This window comes from Apodemus sylvaticus, chromosome 6 (genome assembly GCF_947179515.1).
Source record: "Apodemus sylvaticus chromosome 6, mApoSyl1.1, whole genome shotgun sequence".
NCBI lineage: Eukaryota > Metazoa > Chordata > Mammalia > Rodentia > Muridae > Apodemus > Apodemus sylvaticus.
The window spans coordinates 134051063-134066262 of record NC_067477.1 but is presented as its reverse complement, the minus strand read 5'-3'; the positions used below and the strand labels follow the sequence as shown (position 1 = coordinate 134066262).

Here is a 15200-nt window from a genome sequence, read left to right as displayed (position 1 = left end):
AATGTTTTGGGCATTGAGTAACAGAAATTGGGTTAATAGTGTTTTAAGGATAACGTGGTAGTTTTGTGAAGTGAGTGGTTCCTGTGTATGTTTTGCATAGCAGAGGACTAAGCACATAATTAATCAACGTTTCTTTGCTTTTCTTCCCAACTTCCTGTCTTTGAATGTGTTTCATCATGGTTTTACTGCCTGCAGTAGCCAGCACACTGACTCTTCAGGCCAGAACCAGGAAGCTGCCCTCGTCACGAATGAGAAGCTGGGCAAAAAGAAGAGCAAAGCAGACGCCACCCTCATACCAAACCCACTGGACCAGACTTGCATCCATCCGGAATCCTATGACATAGCAGTCAGGTGAGCCAGAGGCCAGGGCCGGAGCACTCCATGTGCCGTGTGACTTCAGAACAGCACATGGCCTTTATATGGGTATAATAGCCGACATGCAAGGATGTATTAGCATGATAACAGTTTTTAGAAGGTCCACATTGCTGAGCTGACAGTGAAGAGGGAAGCCACAATTCCTAGAGCTGTGTCACGCCAGTAAGTTCTGGTTCTAGGGGAGAAATGTGTAGAGTGGAAATTGTGTGGCACTCTGTCTTGTAAATTAGCATGACTCAATTGACTAGCACCTGTTATAACTTGGGCACTTTGAAAGACAAACTCCTTTTTGAAAGTATGAACAGCCAACATTCCCAAGAAATTCTGCCCTGTTGGGTTATAGAGTCTAATGTTCTTTTAGTGAGAACACATTAACAGAGAATGATACTGAGATGATTTTCTGTATAAGAGAAGCTTAATGTAACAAAGAAAAAAAAACTTTAAAAATACTGATTATATTTATTTGCTTTTGTTTACATATGGGGAATGGGGCATAGGTTGATACTGGACTAATGCATGTAGATCAAAAAGAGATAGACAGGCAGTTTCCCAGTGGGTCCTCTTATAGGTACCAGTATCAAATTATTAATATCAGGCATCTGAGGTCAGCAATTCCACTCTGAAGATCAACATTAATAACCCAGATATCAAACTCAGAGCAGATTCAATAGAAAAACGAACAAACCCAGAAAGGACAAAATATTATTTTGGCAAACGTCTATAGATGATTAGAGGCCAAAACTAAAAGGTATTTATAAATAATACTGACATTGAAGATGTGGTAGACACTGGAACAGATATAACCAAAATCTCTCCATAATCTTGGCTTCCTTAAGAGGTAAATATATAATTTCTAGGGCTTGAGACTTTATCCCAGATAAAACTAAGGGTAACATGACTTAAGTGTATAGGGTCATAGGGTCAGAAAGTCAAAGAGGAAACTTAAGGCCATATGCGGCTAATATAGCCATGAATTTATAGGGAAGAGATTTATTGCAACAACAGGAATCATGGATTAGTATTCCTCCATTATCAGGGACAAAGTGTAAAATAAGAGATGTTCCTGGTGACGGAACCAAAAAATGTTATCAAGAACAGTCACAGACTGTCCAAGTTGCCCATAAGCAGGACTCAGCAGAGGCTAACTCTCCAACTTTCTATGGAGGAACCACTGCTGGCAGAACATCAATGGTCCTACCACTACAGTAGTTATCTAACAAGCCTTTTTTGGGTAGAACAATGGCCTATGACAAAAGAAAAATTACAGGTACTAGAACAGCTAGGCCAAGAGCAACTGAAGTCTTAACATACAGAAAAGTTCACCAGCCCTTGGAATTCTCCTATAGTTGCTATTTTTTAAAAATCTGGCAAGTGGAGGATGTTAACAGATCTGAGAGCAATCAATAAAATTATTCAACCAATTGGCTCTTACAGTCTGGAATCCCATGGCTTATCATAGTGATTGGTTTAAAAGATTGCTTTTTCACAATCCTTTTGCAAGAGCGTGATAGAGAAAGGTTTGCTTTCTCGGTATCTATTTAAATTAATAGTTGTCCAGTAAAAAGGTATCATTGAAAAGTGCTTCCACAAGGAATGTTAAATAGTCCTACCTTACTGTCAATATTTTATACAACATCCATTAGAAATAATGTGTAAACAGTTACCTCAATTCATAATTTACCATTATATGAATGATATATTACTGACTGATTCAGATGAAGATTCCTTAGGAAAAAAATGTTTGAAGAGAATTTTGCTTTGTTGAGGATTACAAATCACTCCTGAAAAAATACAAAGGGAAAATTATGTTAATTATATAGGATATAAAATAGGATTGCAAAAAAATCTAGCCACAGAAGGTACAAATAAGGAGAGACCAGTTAAAAACTCTTAATGGTTTTCAAAACTTATTGGGGATATTAATTGGCTAAGGCCTACAATTTGATTAACTACTCAAAGTCTAAGTAATTTATTTTAAACCTTTATAGGCTGATAAGGGCTTAACTAGTCCAAGAAAATTATAAGCTGAGGCTGAGAGAGAATTGACTCTGGTAGAAAAGAAATTACAATATGCATACATAGATTGTTTGGACCCAAAAATGACATGTATTTTAGTTATTTTGCCTTCTACTCATTCTCCCACAGGAATTCTTATGCAAAAAAAAGATTATATCTTAGATGGATCATTTTAGCATACAGAGTAAAAAAATCAAAGACCTATGTATAAAATGTTTCTGAATTGATTCTGAAAGGAAAAATGGTACTTCATCAATTTACAGGAGTAGACCCAGCAGAAGTTATTGTATCTTTCACTAATGCTGACATTTCCTTGTGTACAGAAAATGAACATTGGCAAAGGGCTCTCAGTAGTGAGGGGAAGGGGGCAATTAACAACAAGTACCCCAAAAACAAGTGACTTCAATTTATAAAAAGAACTAATTGGATTCTCTCTCATATAGTAAAAGAGACATCAATTTCTGGAGCCTCTACATTCTTTACTGATGCCTATAAATCAGGAAAGGCAGGTTATAAATCAGAGGGGAAAAGTAAAGTGGTTCAGAACCCTTTTTTTTTTCAGCTCAGAAATTAGAGCTGTATGTCATTCTTAAGGTATCGTTAGATTTTTCAGAATATCTAATTATAGTCACTGACATAGAATACAGAAAGAGTTGTTTTGCATGTAGAAACTGCTGAACTTATTCAGGATGATTCAGAATTAACTTCACTGTTTATTCAACTACAAGAAGTAATCAGAAATAGAAATCATCCATTAAACACAACATCTATCAGATCCCATACAGGTCTTCTAGGACCTCTAGCACAAGGTAATGATGTAATTGATGAGATCTTAATAGGAAATGTCCTAGAAGCTTCAGAATTTCATAAAAGCATCATGTTAACAGCAAAGGTTAAGAAAAGATTTCTTCTATCACTTGGCAACAATCCAAGTGATTATAAGGAAATGTCTTGCATGTTCCTTATATAACCAAATTCCATTACCTGCAGGGAGTAACCCAACCAGTACCCAAAGAAATTAAATTTATCAAATGGATGTGTTTCATTTTGCAGAGTTTCAAAAATAGAAGTATGTGCATCATACCATAGGTGCACCCTGAATAAGTGTTCAGGATTACAATGAGCAACTGATTTAAGTTCTAAAAAGGCTGATTTTGTAATTACACATTTTTTAGAAGTTATGACTATTATAGGCTTATCTGTACAAATTAATACTGATAGTAGCTCTAGCTCTACTGATATACTGATAGTAGCTCTAGTAAAATGAAACAGTTTTTTGTATATTACAATATAAAGTATATTACAGGTATAATCCTATACATAATCCTATAGGGTAAGCAGTTGTAGAGAAATCTAGCTATACTTTAAAAGAGATGCTTAATAAACAGAAAGGAAAAACAAACACACCCAGGGATAGATTACATAATGCTTCATTGACTTTAAATTTTTAAATGCTAATGAACAAAAAATACAACAGCTGCTGAGAAACATTGGATTATGGAAAAACTGCTGAATCAGAACAGCCCATCTATTTAAAGGATATCTTATCTTCAGAATGGAAGGAAGGAAATGTGTTAAGTTGGGGAAGAAGTTTTGCCTCTGTTTCAATAGGAGAAAAAAAAAAACCCTATGGATTACAACAAAATAAAGATTAGATTTGACCAGGGAAAACCTCCTGAACATCTTGGCTGCTGACAGGAGGCGGCCGGGGACAACAAAACAGGTAATGTGGCTGCTGATCCCTCCACATGGGAGCAGCTCTGAGACTGGCTAACACATGAAAATGTCTCCAGCCAGGACTTCAACTACGCAAAGCCAGTAAATCTTGCTGGCTACAGAGTCCTAAGCATTTATTATGCCATTCTTTCAAATGGTATAGATAGAAATTTACATTACAGTTTAGTTGTACAGTCCAAACTAACTTACAGAAATGGAGAGATGCCTTACCTGCTTAAAGAAAGTTCAGAGAATCATTTTTAGCTTTTCTGTACACATTGCACATTCTATACATATGTTAATGCAGAAATGTATATTACCTTTGAAAGTTTATATGTTTCCAGAACAAAAAGATCAGACCTAAAGAAGAAAAGACAGGTGAGCTAGATGATCCAACCTCACAAACTATCTCATAGCTGTTTCCTCAAGAATCTGCATCCTGAAGAACTTCAAGTACACAGAATATGTGCACTGCTGAGTGCCAGCATCATTTCTTGACTGGGCTACTTAGTGCAATCAGTCTGACTAATCTCCCTGCTTCTTCCCCTGTGCCTTACACTCTATTCCTAACACAGCAGACAATAGTAGCCTTTTCACATGTATGTCACTCTCTAGCTCCAAACCCAGCTAAGAGTCTCACTAAAGATTAAGTCCAGTTCCTTCTGGTAGCCCCAAGTAATGGTATCAAATATGGCAGAATAGAGCCATAATCTTCACTGACAGATGACATGACAGTAAATTATGGATGGCAGAAACAACATAAACCCCAGGGACTCTTATGGAGGACAGAATTTAAAAGAGAGTCACTGTTAGAAAAGAGGTGTGGATGTGAGACTCTGAAAAGCTACAGAGTCATCCCGTATCCCTTTGCTCTCAAGGCCTTCAAGACCATCACTATATTTACTCTGTTGGAAACCACTCTTCTAAGTTCAGACTGTATCCAGATGCCTCCTCAGCACCTCAGGTCTAGCATGTTTAAAATTGGATGCCAGATCTTTCCTGAAATCTTGGTCCAACCACAACTTTCTTCATATCAGATAATTTTGGGTCATTTCTTAGTCCAAAAGCTTGGAAATTGATCTAGTGAGATGGCTCTTATCAAATACTGTTAGAGATACCTTTGAGCTTCACAATGGCCTCTTGCTAGTTATTGACCTCTAGTGCAGTACCTGAGACTGTTTTATACTCTTGCTTTGGTAGGCTTCTTGAGAATGTAAATCACCTCTGTGCATGTTTTGGTTCTACACACCCTACCAGAGTGCCAAGTGATAAATAAAATCATCACCAACCAAATTCATATGCTAAATACTGAAACCATTACAAACAGTAGTTGGGGCTGAAGAGATGGCTTGAAGATCATGTTGCATAAAATAAAGAAAAGTAGGATTAGATTTAAATTTTGGCATTAAATGCCTTTTATTGATGTGACTATGACTTATCCACTTTATCTTACATATTCACAATAGACTTGGATGACCAAAAAAGAAAGAAAAAAAAAATTGTAATAGCATAGTTAAAGTTGTGGTCCTCTACAATTGTTCTTGAACCCATACTATAAATAATGCATCTGAAAAGTTGTCATCAGATTTGTTAGGCTGGTAGGAATTAAAAGTTAGTTAATGTAGGCTGTAAGCTCCAGTTGGCTCGAGACTATGAGGATCTGGCTTACCTGTATATCTGCAGCACCCACCAAATACTGATGTAGCCATTTGAAAGAGTCCATTGACAGAAATAAGAATGAAAGGGAAAGCCGGAGGCCTCTGGCGGGAGCCTTCCGGTTGCCACCTCTGGATCAGGAGCAGCCTAGGCCACGTGCCCCATCCCCAAGCAGTGCAGAGGGCCAGCGGTACATCTGGAGGCCGGCTGCAGGGAGACAGCTTGCACTGGTGAGTCCATCTGACCCGGCAGAGCAGAGGATCCAGTCCAGAGGCCTCTGGCTGGAGCCTTCTGGTCACCACCTCTGGATCGGGAGTGGCCTGGGCCACGCCCCCGTCCCCAAGCAGTGCAGAAGGCCAGCAGTGCATCCGGAGGCCGGCTGCAGGGAGGCAGCTTGCACGGGTGAGTCCTGCATTGACAACAAGACCAATTAACACCAGTGAGATCTAGAGGGCAAAAGGCAAATGTAGGAATGTTACTAACAGAAATCAAGGCAATATGGCAGCATCTGAACCCAATTCTTCGTTAACAGCAAGTCCTGGATACCCCAACACACCAGAAAAGCAAGATTTAAATTTAAAATCACTGATCATGATGCTGTTTCAAGAACACATGAAAGACATAAGTAAATCTCTTAAAGAAATTCAGGAGAAAAATGATCAAAAGCTAGAAGCCCTTACAAGGGAGACACAAAAATCACTTAAAGAAATTTAGGAGAATATGGGTCAAACGATAGTAGCCAATAAGGAGGAAATGCAAAAATCACTTAAAAAAATACAGGAGAACTTTGATCAACAGGCAGAAGTCATGAAAGAGGAAACACAAAAATCTCTCAAAGAATTACAGGAAAACACAAACAAGTGAAGGAACTGAGCAAAAATATCCAGGATCTAAAAACAGAAGTAGAAACAACTAAGAAATCGCAAAGGAAGACAACTTTGGAGATAGAAAACCTTGGGAAGAAATCAGGAGCCATAGATGCAAATATCAACAGAATACAAGAGATAGAAGAAAGAATCTCAGATGCCGAAGATACCATAGAAACCATGGACTCAACAGTCAAAGAAAATGCAAAATGCAAAAAGTTTGTAACCCAAAACATCCAGGAAATTCAGGACACAATGAGAAGGCCAAACCTAAGGATTATAGGCATAGATGAGAGCGAAGATTTACAACTTAAAGGGCCAGCAAATATCTTCAATAAAATTATGGAAGAAAACTTCCCTAATCTAAAGAGAGATACCCATGAATATACAAGAAGCCTACAGAACTCCAAATAGACTGGCAGAACAGAAATACGTCCCATCACATAATAAAACCCCAAATGTACTAAACACAGAATATTAAAGGCAGTAAGAGAAAGAGGCCAAGTAACATATAAAGGAAGACCTATCAGAATCACACCAGACTTCTCACCAGAGACTATGAAAGCTAGAAGATCCTGGGCAGAGCTCATGCAGACTCTAAGAGAACACAAATGCCAGCCAAAACTACTATACCCAGCAAAACTCTCAATCACCATAGATGGAGAAACCAAGATATTCCATGACAAAGACAAGTTCACCCAATATCTTACCACAAACCCAGCCCTACAAAGGATAATAGGAGGAAAACACCAATACAAGGGGGAAAACGTCACCTCCCTTCTTTCAACAATCCCAAAAGAAGATAACCAATCAAATATAAAAGATAACATCAAAAATGACAGGGAGTAATAATCACTATTCCTTAATATCTCTTAACATCAGTGGACTCAATTCCCCAATAAAAAGACATAGACTAACGGACTGGATACGTAAACAGGATCCTACATTTTGCTGCATACAGGAAACATACCTCAGTGTCAAAGACAAACACTACCTTAGAGTAAAAGGCTGGAAGACAATTTTACAAGCAAATGGTCTCAGGAAACAAGCCAGAGTAGCCATTCTAATATCAGATAAAATTGACTTTCAACCTAAAGTCATCAAAAGAGACACTGAGGGCTACTTCTTGCTGGTCAATGGAAAAACACACCAAGAACTCTCAATCCTGAACATCTATGCTCCAAATGCAAAGGCACCCTCATTCATAAAAGAAACTTTACTAAAGCTCAAAGCACACATTGCACCTAACACAATAATTGTGGGTGACTTCAACACTGCACTTTCCTCCATGGACCGATCGGGAAAACAGAAACTAAACAGGGACACTGTGAAACTAATTGAAGCTTTGGACCAATTAGATTTAACAAATATATATAGAACATTTCATCCTAAAGCAAAAGAATATACCTTTTTCTCAGCACCTCATGGTACCTTCTCCAAAATCGACCATATAATTGGTCACAAGACAGACCTCAACAAATATAAGAAGATCAAAATAATCCCATGCCTACTATCAGATGACTATGGAGTAAAAATGGTCTTCATTAGCAACAAAAACAACAGAAAGCCCACATACACACTGAACAATACTCAATGATACCTTGGTCAAGGAAGAAATAAAGAAATCAAAGACTTTAGAATTTAATGAAAATGAAGACACAACATACCCAAATCTATGGGACACAACGAAAGCAGTGCTAAGAGGAAAACTCATAGCCCTGAGTGCCTCCAAAAAGAAAATGGAGAGAGCATACACTAGCAGCTTAATGACACACCTGAAAGCCCTAGAGCAAAAAGAAGTGATTTCACCCAGGAGGAGTAGAAAGCAGGAAATCATCAAACTCAGGGCTGAAATCAACCAAGTAGAACCTAAGAGAATCATACAAAGAATCAACAAACTCAGGAGCTGGTTCTTTGAGAAAATCAACAAGATAGATAAACCCTTAGCCAGACTAACCAAAGGGCACAGAGACAGTATCAGATTAACAAAATTAGAAATCAAAAGGGAGATATAACAACAGAAACTGAGGAAATTCAAAAAATCATCAGATCTTACTACCAAAGCCTATACTCAACACAACTGGAGAATCTGGAGGAAATGGACAATTTTCTAGACAGATACCAAACACCAAAATTAAATCAGGATCAAACAGATCATCTAAACAGTCCCATAACCCCTAAAGAAATAAAAGGGGTTGTAGAAAGTCTCCCAACCAAAAAAAAGCACAGGACCAGATGACTTCAGTGCAGCATTCTATCAGACCTTCAAAGAAGACCTAACACCAATACTCTTCAATCTGTTCCACAAAATAGAAACAGAAGGAACACTACCCAACTCGTTCTACAAAGCCACAGTTACACTGATACCAAAAACACACAAAGATCCAACAAAGAAAGAGAACTTCAGGCCAATTTCCCTTATGAATATCGACGCAAAAAATACTCAATAAAATTCTTACCAACCAAATCCAAGAACACATCAAAACGATCATCCACCACGATCAAGTGGGCTTCATCCCAGGGATTCAGGGATGGTTCAATATAAGGAAATCGATCAATGCAATCCACTACATAAACAAACTCAAAGAAAAAAACCATATGATCATTTCATGAGATGCTGAAAAAGCATTTGACAAAATTCAGCATCCTTTCATGCTAAAAGTCTTAGAACAAGAATTCAAGGCCCATACCTAAACATAGTTAAAGCAATATACAGCAAACCGGTAGCCAATATCAAACTAAATGGAGAGAAACTTAAAGCAATCCCACTGAAATCAGGGACTAAGCAAGGCTGCCCTCTCACTCCATATCTTTTCAATATAGTACTTGAAGTTCTAGCTAGAGCAATTAGACAACATAAGGAGGTCAAAGGGATACAAATTGGAAAGGAAGAAGTAAAATTATCATTATTTGCAGATGACATGATAGTATACTTAAGTGACCCAAAAAACTCCACCAGAGAACTCCTACAGCTGATAAAACAACTTCAGCAAAGTGGCAGGTTATAAAATCAACTCAAGCAACTCAGTTGCCTTCCTATACTCAAAAGATAAGCAGGCTGAGAAAGAAGTTAGGGAAATAACACCCTTCACAATAGCCACAAACAATATAAAGTATCTTGGTGTGACTCTAACCAAACAAGTGAAAGATCTATATGACAAGAACTTCAGGTCTCTGAAGAAGGAAATCAAAGAAAACCTCAGAAAATGGAAAAATCTTCCATGCTCATGGATTTGCAGGATTAATATAGTTAAAATGGCCATCTTGCCAAAAGTAATATACAGATTCAATGCAATCCCCATCAAAATCCCAACTCAGTTCTTCACAGAGTTAGAAAAAGCAATTCTCAAATTTATCTGGAATAACAAAAAACCCAGGGTAGCTGAAACTATTCTCAACAGTAAAAGAACTTCTGGGGGAATTAGTGTCCGAGACCTCAAGCAATATTACAGAGCAATAGTGTTAAAAACTGCATGGTATTGGCACAGGGACAGGCAAGTGGACCAATGGCATGGAATTGAAGACCCAGAAATGAATCCACACACCTATGGTCATTTGATCTTTGACAAAGGAGCGGAAAACAGCCAGTGGAAAAAAGATAGCCTTTTCAACAAATGGTGCTAGTTCAACTGGAATGTCAGCATGCAGGAGAATGCGAATTGATCCATCTTTATCTCGTTGTACTAAGCTCAACTCCAAGTGGATCAAGGACCTCCACATAAAACCAGACACACTGAAACTAATAGAAAAGAAACTGGGGAAAACTCTTGAGGACATAGGCACAGGGGGAAAGTTCCTGAACAGAACACCAATAGCTTATGCTCTAAGATCAAGAATTGACAAATGGGATCTCATAAAATTACAAAGTTTCTGTAAGGCAAAGGACACCATCAAAAGGACAAAATGGCAACCAACAAATTGGGAAAAGATCTTCACCAACCCTACATCCGATAGAGGGCTAATATCCAATATATACAAAGAACTCAAGAAGTTAGACCCCAGGGAACCAAATAACCCTATTAAAAAATGGGGTACAGACCTAAACAAAGAATTTTCACCTGAAGAAATTCGGATGGCCGAGAAAGAAGCACCTTAAGAAATGCTCAACATCATTAGCCATTAGGGAAATGCAAATCAAAACAACCCTGAGATTTCACCTCACACCAGTCAGAGTGGCTAAGGTTAAAAACTCAGGAGACAGCAGGTGTTGGTGAGGATGTGGAGAAAGGAACACTCCTTCACTGTTGATGGGATTGTAAGATGGTACAACCACTATGGAGATCAGTCTGGCGGTTCCTAAGAAAACTGGGCATGACACTTCCGGAGGACCCTGCTATACCACTCCTGGGCATATTTACCCAGAGGATTCCCCAGCATGCAATAAGGACACATGCTCCACTATGTTCATAGCAGCCTTATTTATAATAGCCAGAAGCTGGAAAGAACCCAGATATCCCTCAATGGAGGAATGGATACAGAAAATGTGGTATATATACACAATGGTGTACTATTCAGCAATTAAAAACAATGAATTCATGAATTTTTTAGGCAAATGGATGGAACTGGAAAATATCCTAAGCGAGGTAACGCAATCACAAAAGAATACACATGGAATACAATCATTGATAAGTGGATATTAATTAGCTCTGAAGCTCTGAATACTGAAGATACAATTAGCATATCAAATTATTCAGATGAAGAAGGAAGAAGAGGGCCCTAATCCTGGAAAGGCTTGACCCAGCATTGTAGGGGAGTACCAGGACAGAGAAAAGGGAGAGGGAAAGATAGGAGAACGGATGGAGAGAAGAGGATTTATGGGACATATGGGGGGAAGGGGGACTGGGAAAGGGGAAAGCTTTTAGAATGTAAACAAAGAATATAGAAAATAAATTTTAAAAAAAAGAATGAAAGGGAAAGATGTAGAACAGTGAGGAAGAGAAAGCTTGTGGGCGAGCTAACAGCACAGTGGAGGAATCCTTAGCTCTGCTTCCAGCTCTCTTCTGCAGTCGAGATCATGTGTAAGCACAGTCATGCACCGGGCCGTTCTTTCCTGGCGTGCTTGCCTCAGCCACGTACTGACTAAGCCCTTCCTTGAGAATCCATGGACCTTCTCCGAGCATGACGCCTGTGTCTAGTGACCTCTCAGACATTACACAATAGACAAGCGGAGGGCATTTCTTCCTGCATTTTTGTTGTGGAGAAATCCTTCCATATCCACATGTGAGTGGTTTCGTTGTGTATGATACTGTAGCCATAAATAAAATTGCAGCTGGATTATGAATAGAAGTGGACTCAACAAGAGTGTGTTGAGTTCCCAGACCTTCTATGCCTCCTCTCCCTTTGTTCTACCATTTTGGTTGGTTTAGCAGCAGGCCACATATCTCATTTCTCCTGCTTGAGTTAGGGGAGGAGGGAGCTCTGGGCTGCAGGTTCTGCCAAGCCCTGTGCATCACATGAGACCTGGCACTCAGCCACAGTCTGCTGTGTTAGGAATTCAATGCACGGCTGAGAGTCAAGCTCCAACACCGCTGTGCTCTCAGTGCAAGTTGAAAAATGCCAGGATCCTTCATGTCAAGACTCACTCACCACTCGTTTTGCTAAAGTATATGCTATTTCCACTTGGACTGTTGGGCAGAATTTTTAAAACTGGTTTCCAAAAGTCCTGGCATAGCAGCAGTAAGGTATGCGGTGTCATTATCATGTGCCAGGTGAGCAGATCTCAGAGAGTAGTTCCTACCAGCTCAGGGCTGAAATATCAGAGGTATGGAATTTACCTTGTTACTGCAGATTTTCCGGTTTCTGGTTCTTACAAACAATGCAGCAAATTGTATTTTGAGAGCATCAACAACTGTGAATTTAAAATCAGGTGTAAGACAAGAATAATCATATAAGCATGGCATGCTGCTTCCTTAAGTGGGGAGGAACTTTTGTTTAAAAAAAAAAAAAAGGTTGATTTATTTGAGAAGTTGTTTTGGGGTTTTTAAGACCCAAAGTGGAACAAATCCATCTGATGCACACAGTGGGTAGAAGACCCTGACCAGCACCCCTGGGCTAGCAGTAGGACAGCTGGAGAAATTCTTTGGCGGTCCTGCCGTATATGAGGACAGATAGCAAGCCACCAGTACTGAACCTGGGTGAGGATCTGTCCTGCTTGAGCCTCTCTTTCAGAGCTGTCAACAGAAGCTTCATGACCTTACACTAAGTTGTGCCCCAGTAGGAGCGGAGCTTCTAACTCACAAGCAGCTGTAATACAAGCAGTTGAAGTTACTTTTTGTGAAAAAAAAGCAAGCAGGTGGTAAAGTGTGGGGGTCACAGTTCGGGTATCCAGAGCCAAGTAAATGCTGGATGGGCATAATGGCCAACCTATAATTCTAGCCTTGGAAAGATGGAAGCAGTGGGTCCCCAGAGAAAGCAGGCTGGGAAGATTGGACAATAATAAATAACAACCTAAAATTTCTCATTGTAATTCCCAGGAAATTATACTTAGCATATGAAAAGTGAAAGAGATTTGCCTGCTGAAGAACTGGATGGCCAGGCCTTGACACTCCAAGAAATACCATACACACTGTTCCAACACAGCCCACTTCAAACTCTCAAACTAGTGGAGAGCCCTAGAACGTTTAAGGGCCCTCAGACTGCCTGGGCTCTGATCCTGGCTGTTGGACCTGGGAATGGTTTTGAGTTCCCTGACCTTAGTTTTCTTGTCTAGTAAATGACTAAAATATTAGCAGTGACTGATGGACCTGGGAAGTTAATGCATGTCTTTTACTTAGCTCTGGAGACACGGTAGTAGACTATAAAGATCACTTATTTTTACTGTCATCAAGAAGGTGCTGTCAGCTAAGCTGTAGACTAAAAAGCATGGGAAGTCACAATAGCTTCTCTGAGGTGGAGGTGGTAGTAGGGTCTGTCCTGTTCTCCATGATCTGGATGTAATTTGCACAGCTGTCATTGTTACTTGCTATTAATCTCAGTTCCTGGAACTGAGGAGAAGGCTGGGTCATCTGCCTTCTACTATAGAACTACTTTTCCGCCTGCTCCTCCCAGTGGAGAACAAAGAAGGAGCTGCCTGCCAGCCATGGAATTGTGTGGCTTTAGAATCTTCTGTTGTACAAGCATTCGGGAGTCCTTCTTGTCCTCTCTTGCTCAAACTTAAACCCCTCAGCCTGGAACCCAACACTCAGGGAGGTATTGATTCCATCTCCTGTTAACTCTCCTTCCTGCTCCCAGACCAACTGTGGGTTTGATGTCTTCTGACTCTGTGTCATCCATCATAAGTGAGCTGCTATGACTTTCTTCACCACTCTAATGGAGCATCCCTAGCTCATTCAGTGGGCAGCCAGAAATGGTGGGTGCTAACGGTGAAGTGGTGGGTGCTAATGGTGAAATGGTGGATGTTAACGGTGAAGTGGTGGATGTTAACAGTGAAGTGGTGGATGCTAACGGTGAAGTGGTGGATGCTAATGGTGAAATGGTGGATGGTGAAGTGGTGGATGCTAATGGTGAAATGGTGGATGGTAAAGTGGTGGATGCTAATGGTGAAATGGTGGATGTCAATGGTGAAGTGGGGGATGCTAACGGTGAAGTGATGGATGCTAATGGTGAAGTGGTGGGTGCTAACGGTGAAGTGGTGGATGCTAACGGTCAAATGGTGGATACTAATGGTGAAGTGGTGGATGCCAATGGTGAAGTGGTGGATGCTAAGGGTGAAGTAGTGGATGCTAATGGTGAAGTGGTGGATGCTAATGGTGAAATGGTGGATGTCAATGGTGAAGTGGGGGATGCTAACGGTGAAGTGATGGATGCTAATGGTGAAGTGGTGGGTGCTAACGGTGAAGTGGTGGATGCTAACGGTCAAATGGTGGATACTAATGGTGAAGTGGTGGATGCCAATGGTGAAGTGGTGGATGCTAAGGGTGAAGTAGTGGATGCTAATGGTGAAGTGGTGGATGCTAATGGTGAAATGGTGGATGCTAACGGTGAAGTGGTGGATGCTAACGGTCAAATGATGGATGCTAATGGTGAAGTGGTGGATGCTAATGGTGAAATGGTGGATGCTAATGGTGAAGTGGTGGATGCTAATGGTGAAATGGTGGATGCTAATGGTGAAATGGTGGATGCTAATAAGCTCCCACTAGTCTTTGGAAAGGAGCATTATTAACAATTGGCCCTGTGGTACAAATTCTGTCTCTTAGGAGTTTTTCCGTCACTTGAGTTTGTTCCAAGTAGCACTAGAGTGGCTTGCTTTAGCCTTTCCCTCTGTCAGCTGCCTGTGTGCTTCTGAATGCTATTGCTTTATTTGCCCTCCTCTTTTAAATAGTCACAGTCACTAATCCACATTATAGCTTTACAGGCAGTAAATTAAATTATATTAATTCTAAACACAGTGTTTTTGAACTATACAGAGGCTGCAGCCTTTGAAACCACTAACTTAATTTTATCCAACCCTTACTCAGTAACTCAAAAAGAGCCAGTTTCTTTCTTTCAAATTTGGTTTAAAAAATAATAATAAATTGCTCCCAGACAGTGGTTCTGGGTGCCAAATTTTATCTGCAGTCTCAATCTTGTGTC

General features: G+C 39.9%; 1 protein-coding gene across 2 annotated transcripts in view; it reads left to right on the top strand.

Annotated features, from left to right (window-relative positions):
* The window catches only part of Srbd1 (S1 RNA binding domain 1), a 174793-nt gene that overhangs the window by 150042 nt on the left and 9551 nt on the right, over positions 1 to 15200 (top strand). The window contains exon 19 of one of the 2 annotated variants that reach the window (XM_052186509.1): positions 196 to 351. In XM_052186509.1, the coding sequence (XP_052042469.1) occupies positions 196 to 351 (156 nt within the window). The remainder of the gene's footprint in view (positions 1 to 195; positions 352 to 15200) is intronic. The other variant, XM_052186511.1, reaches the window with a different exon arrangement.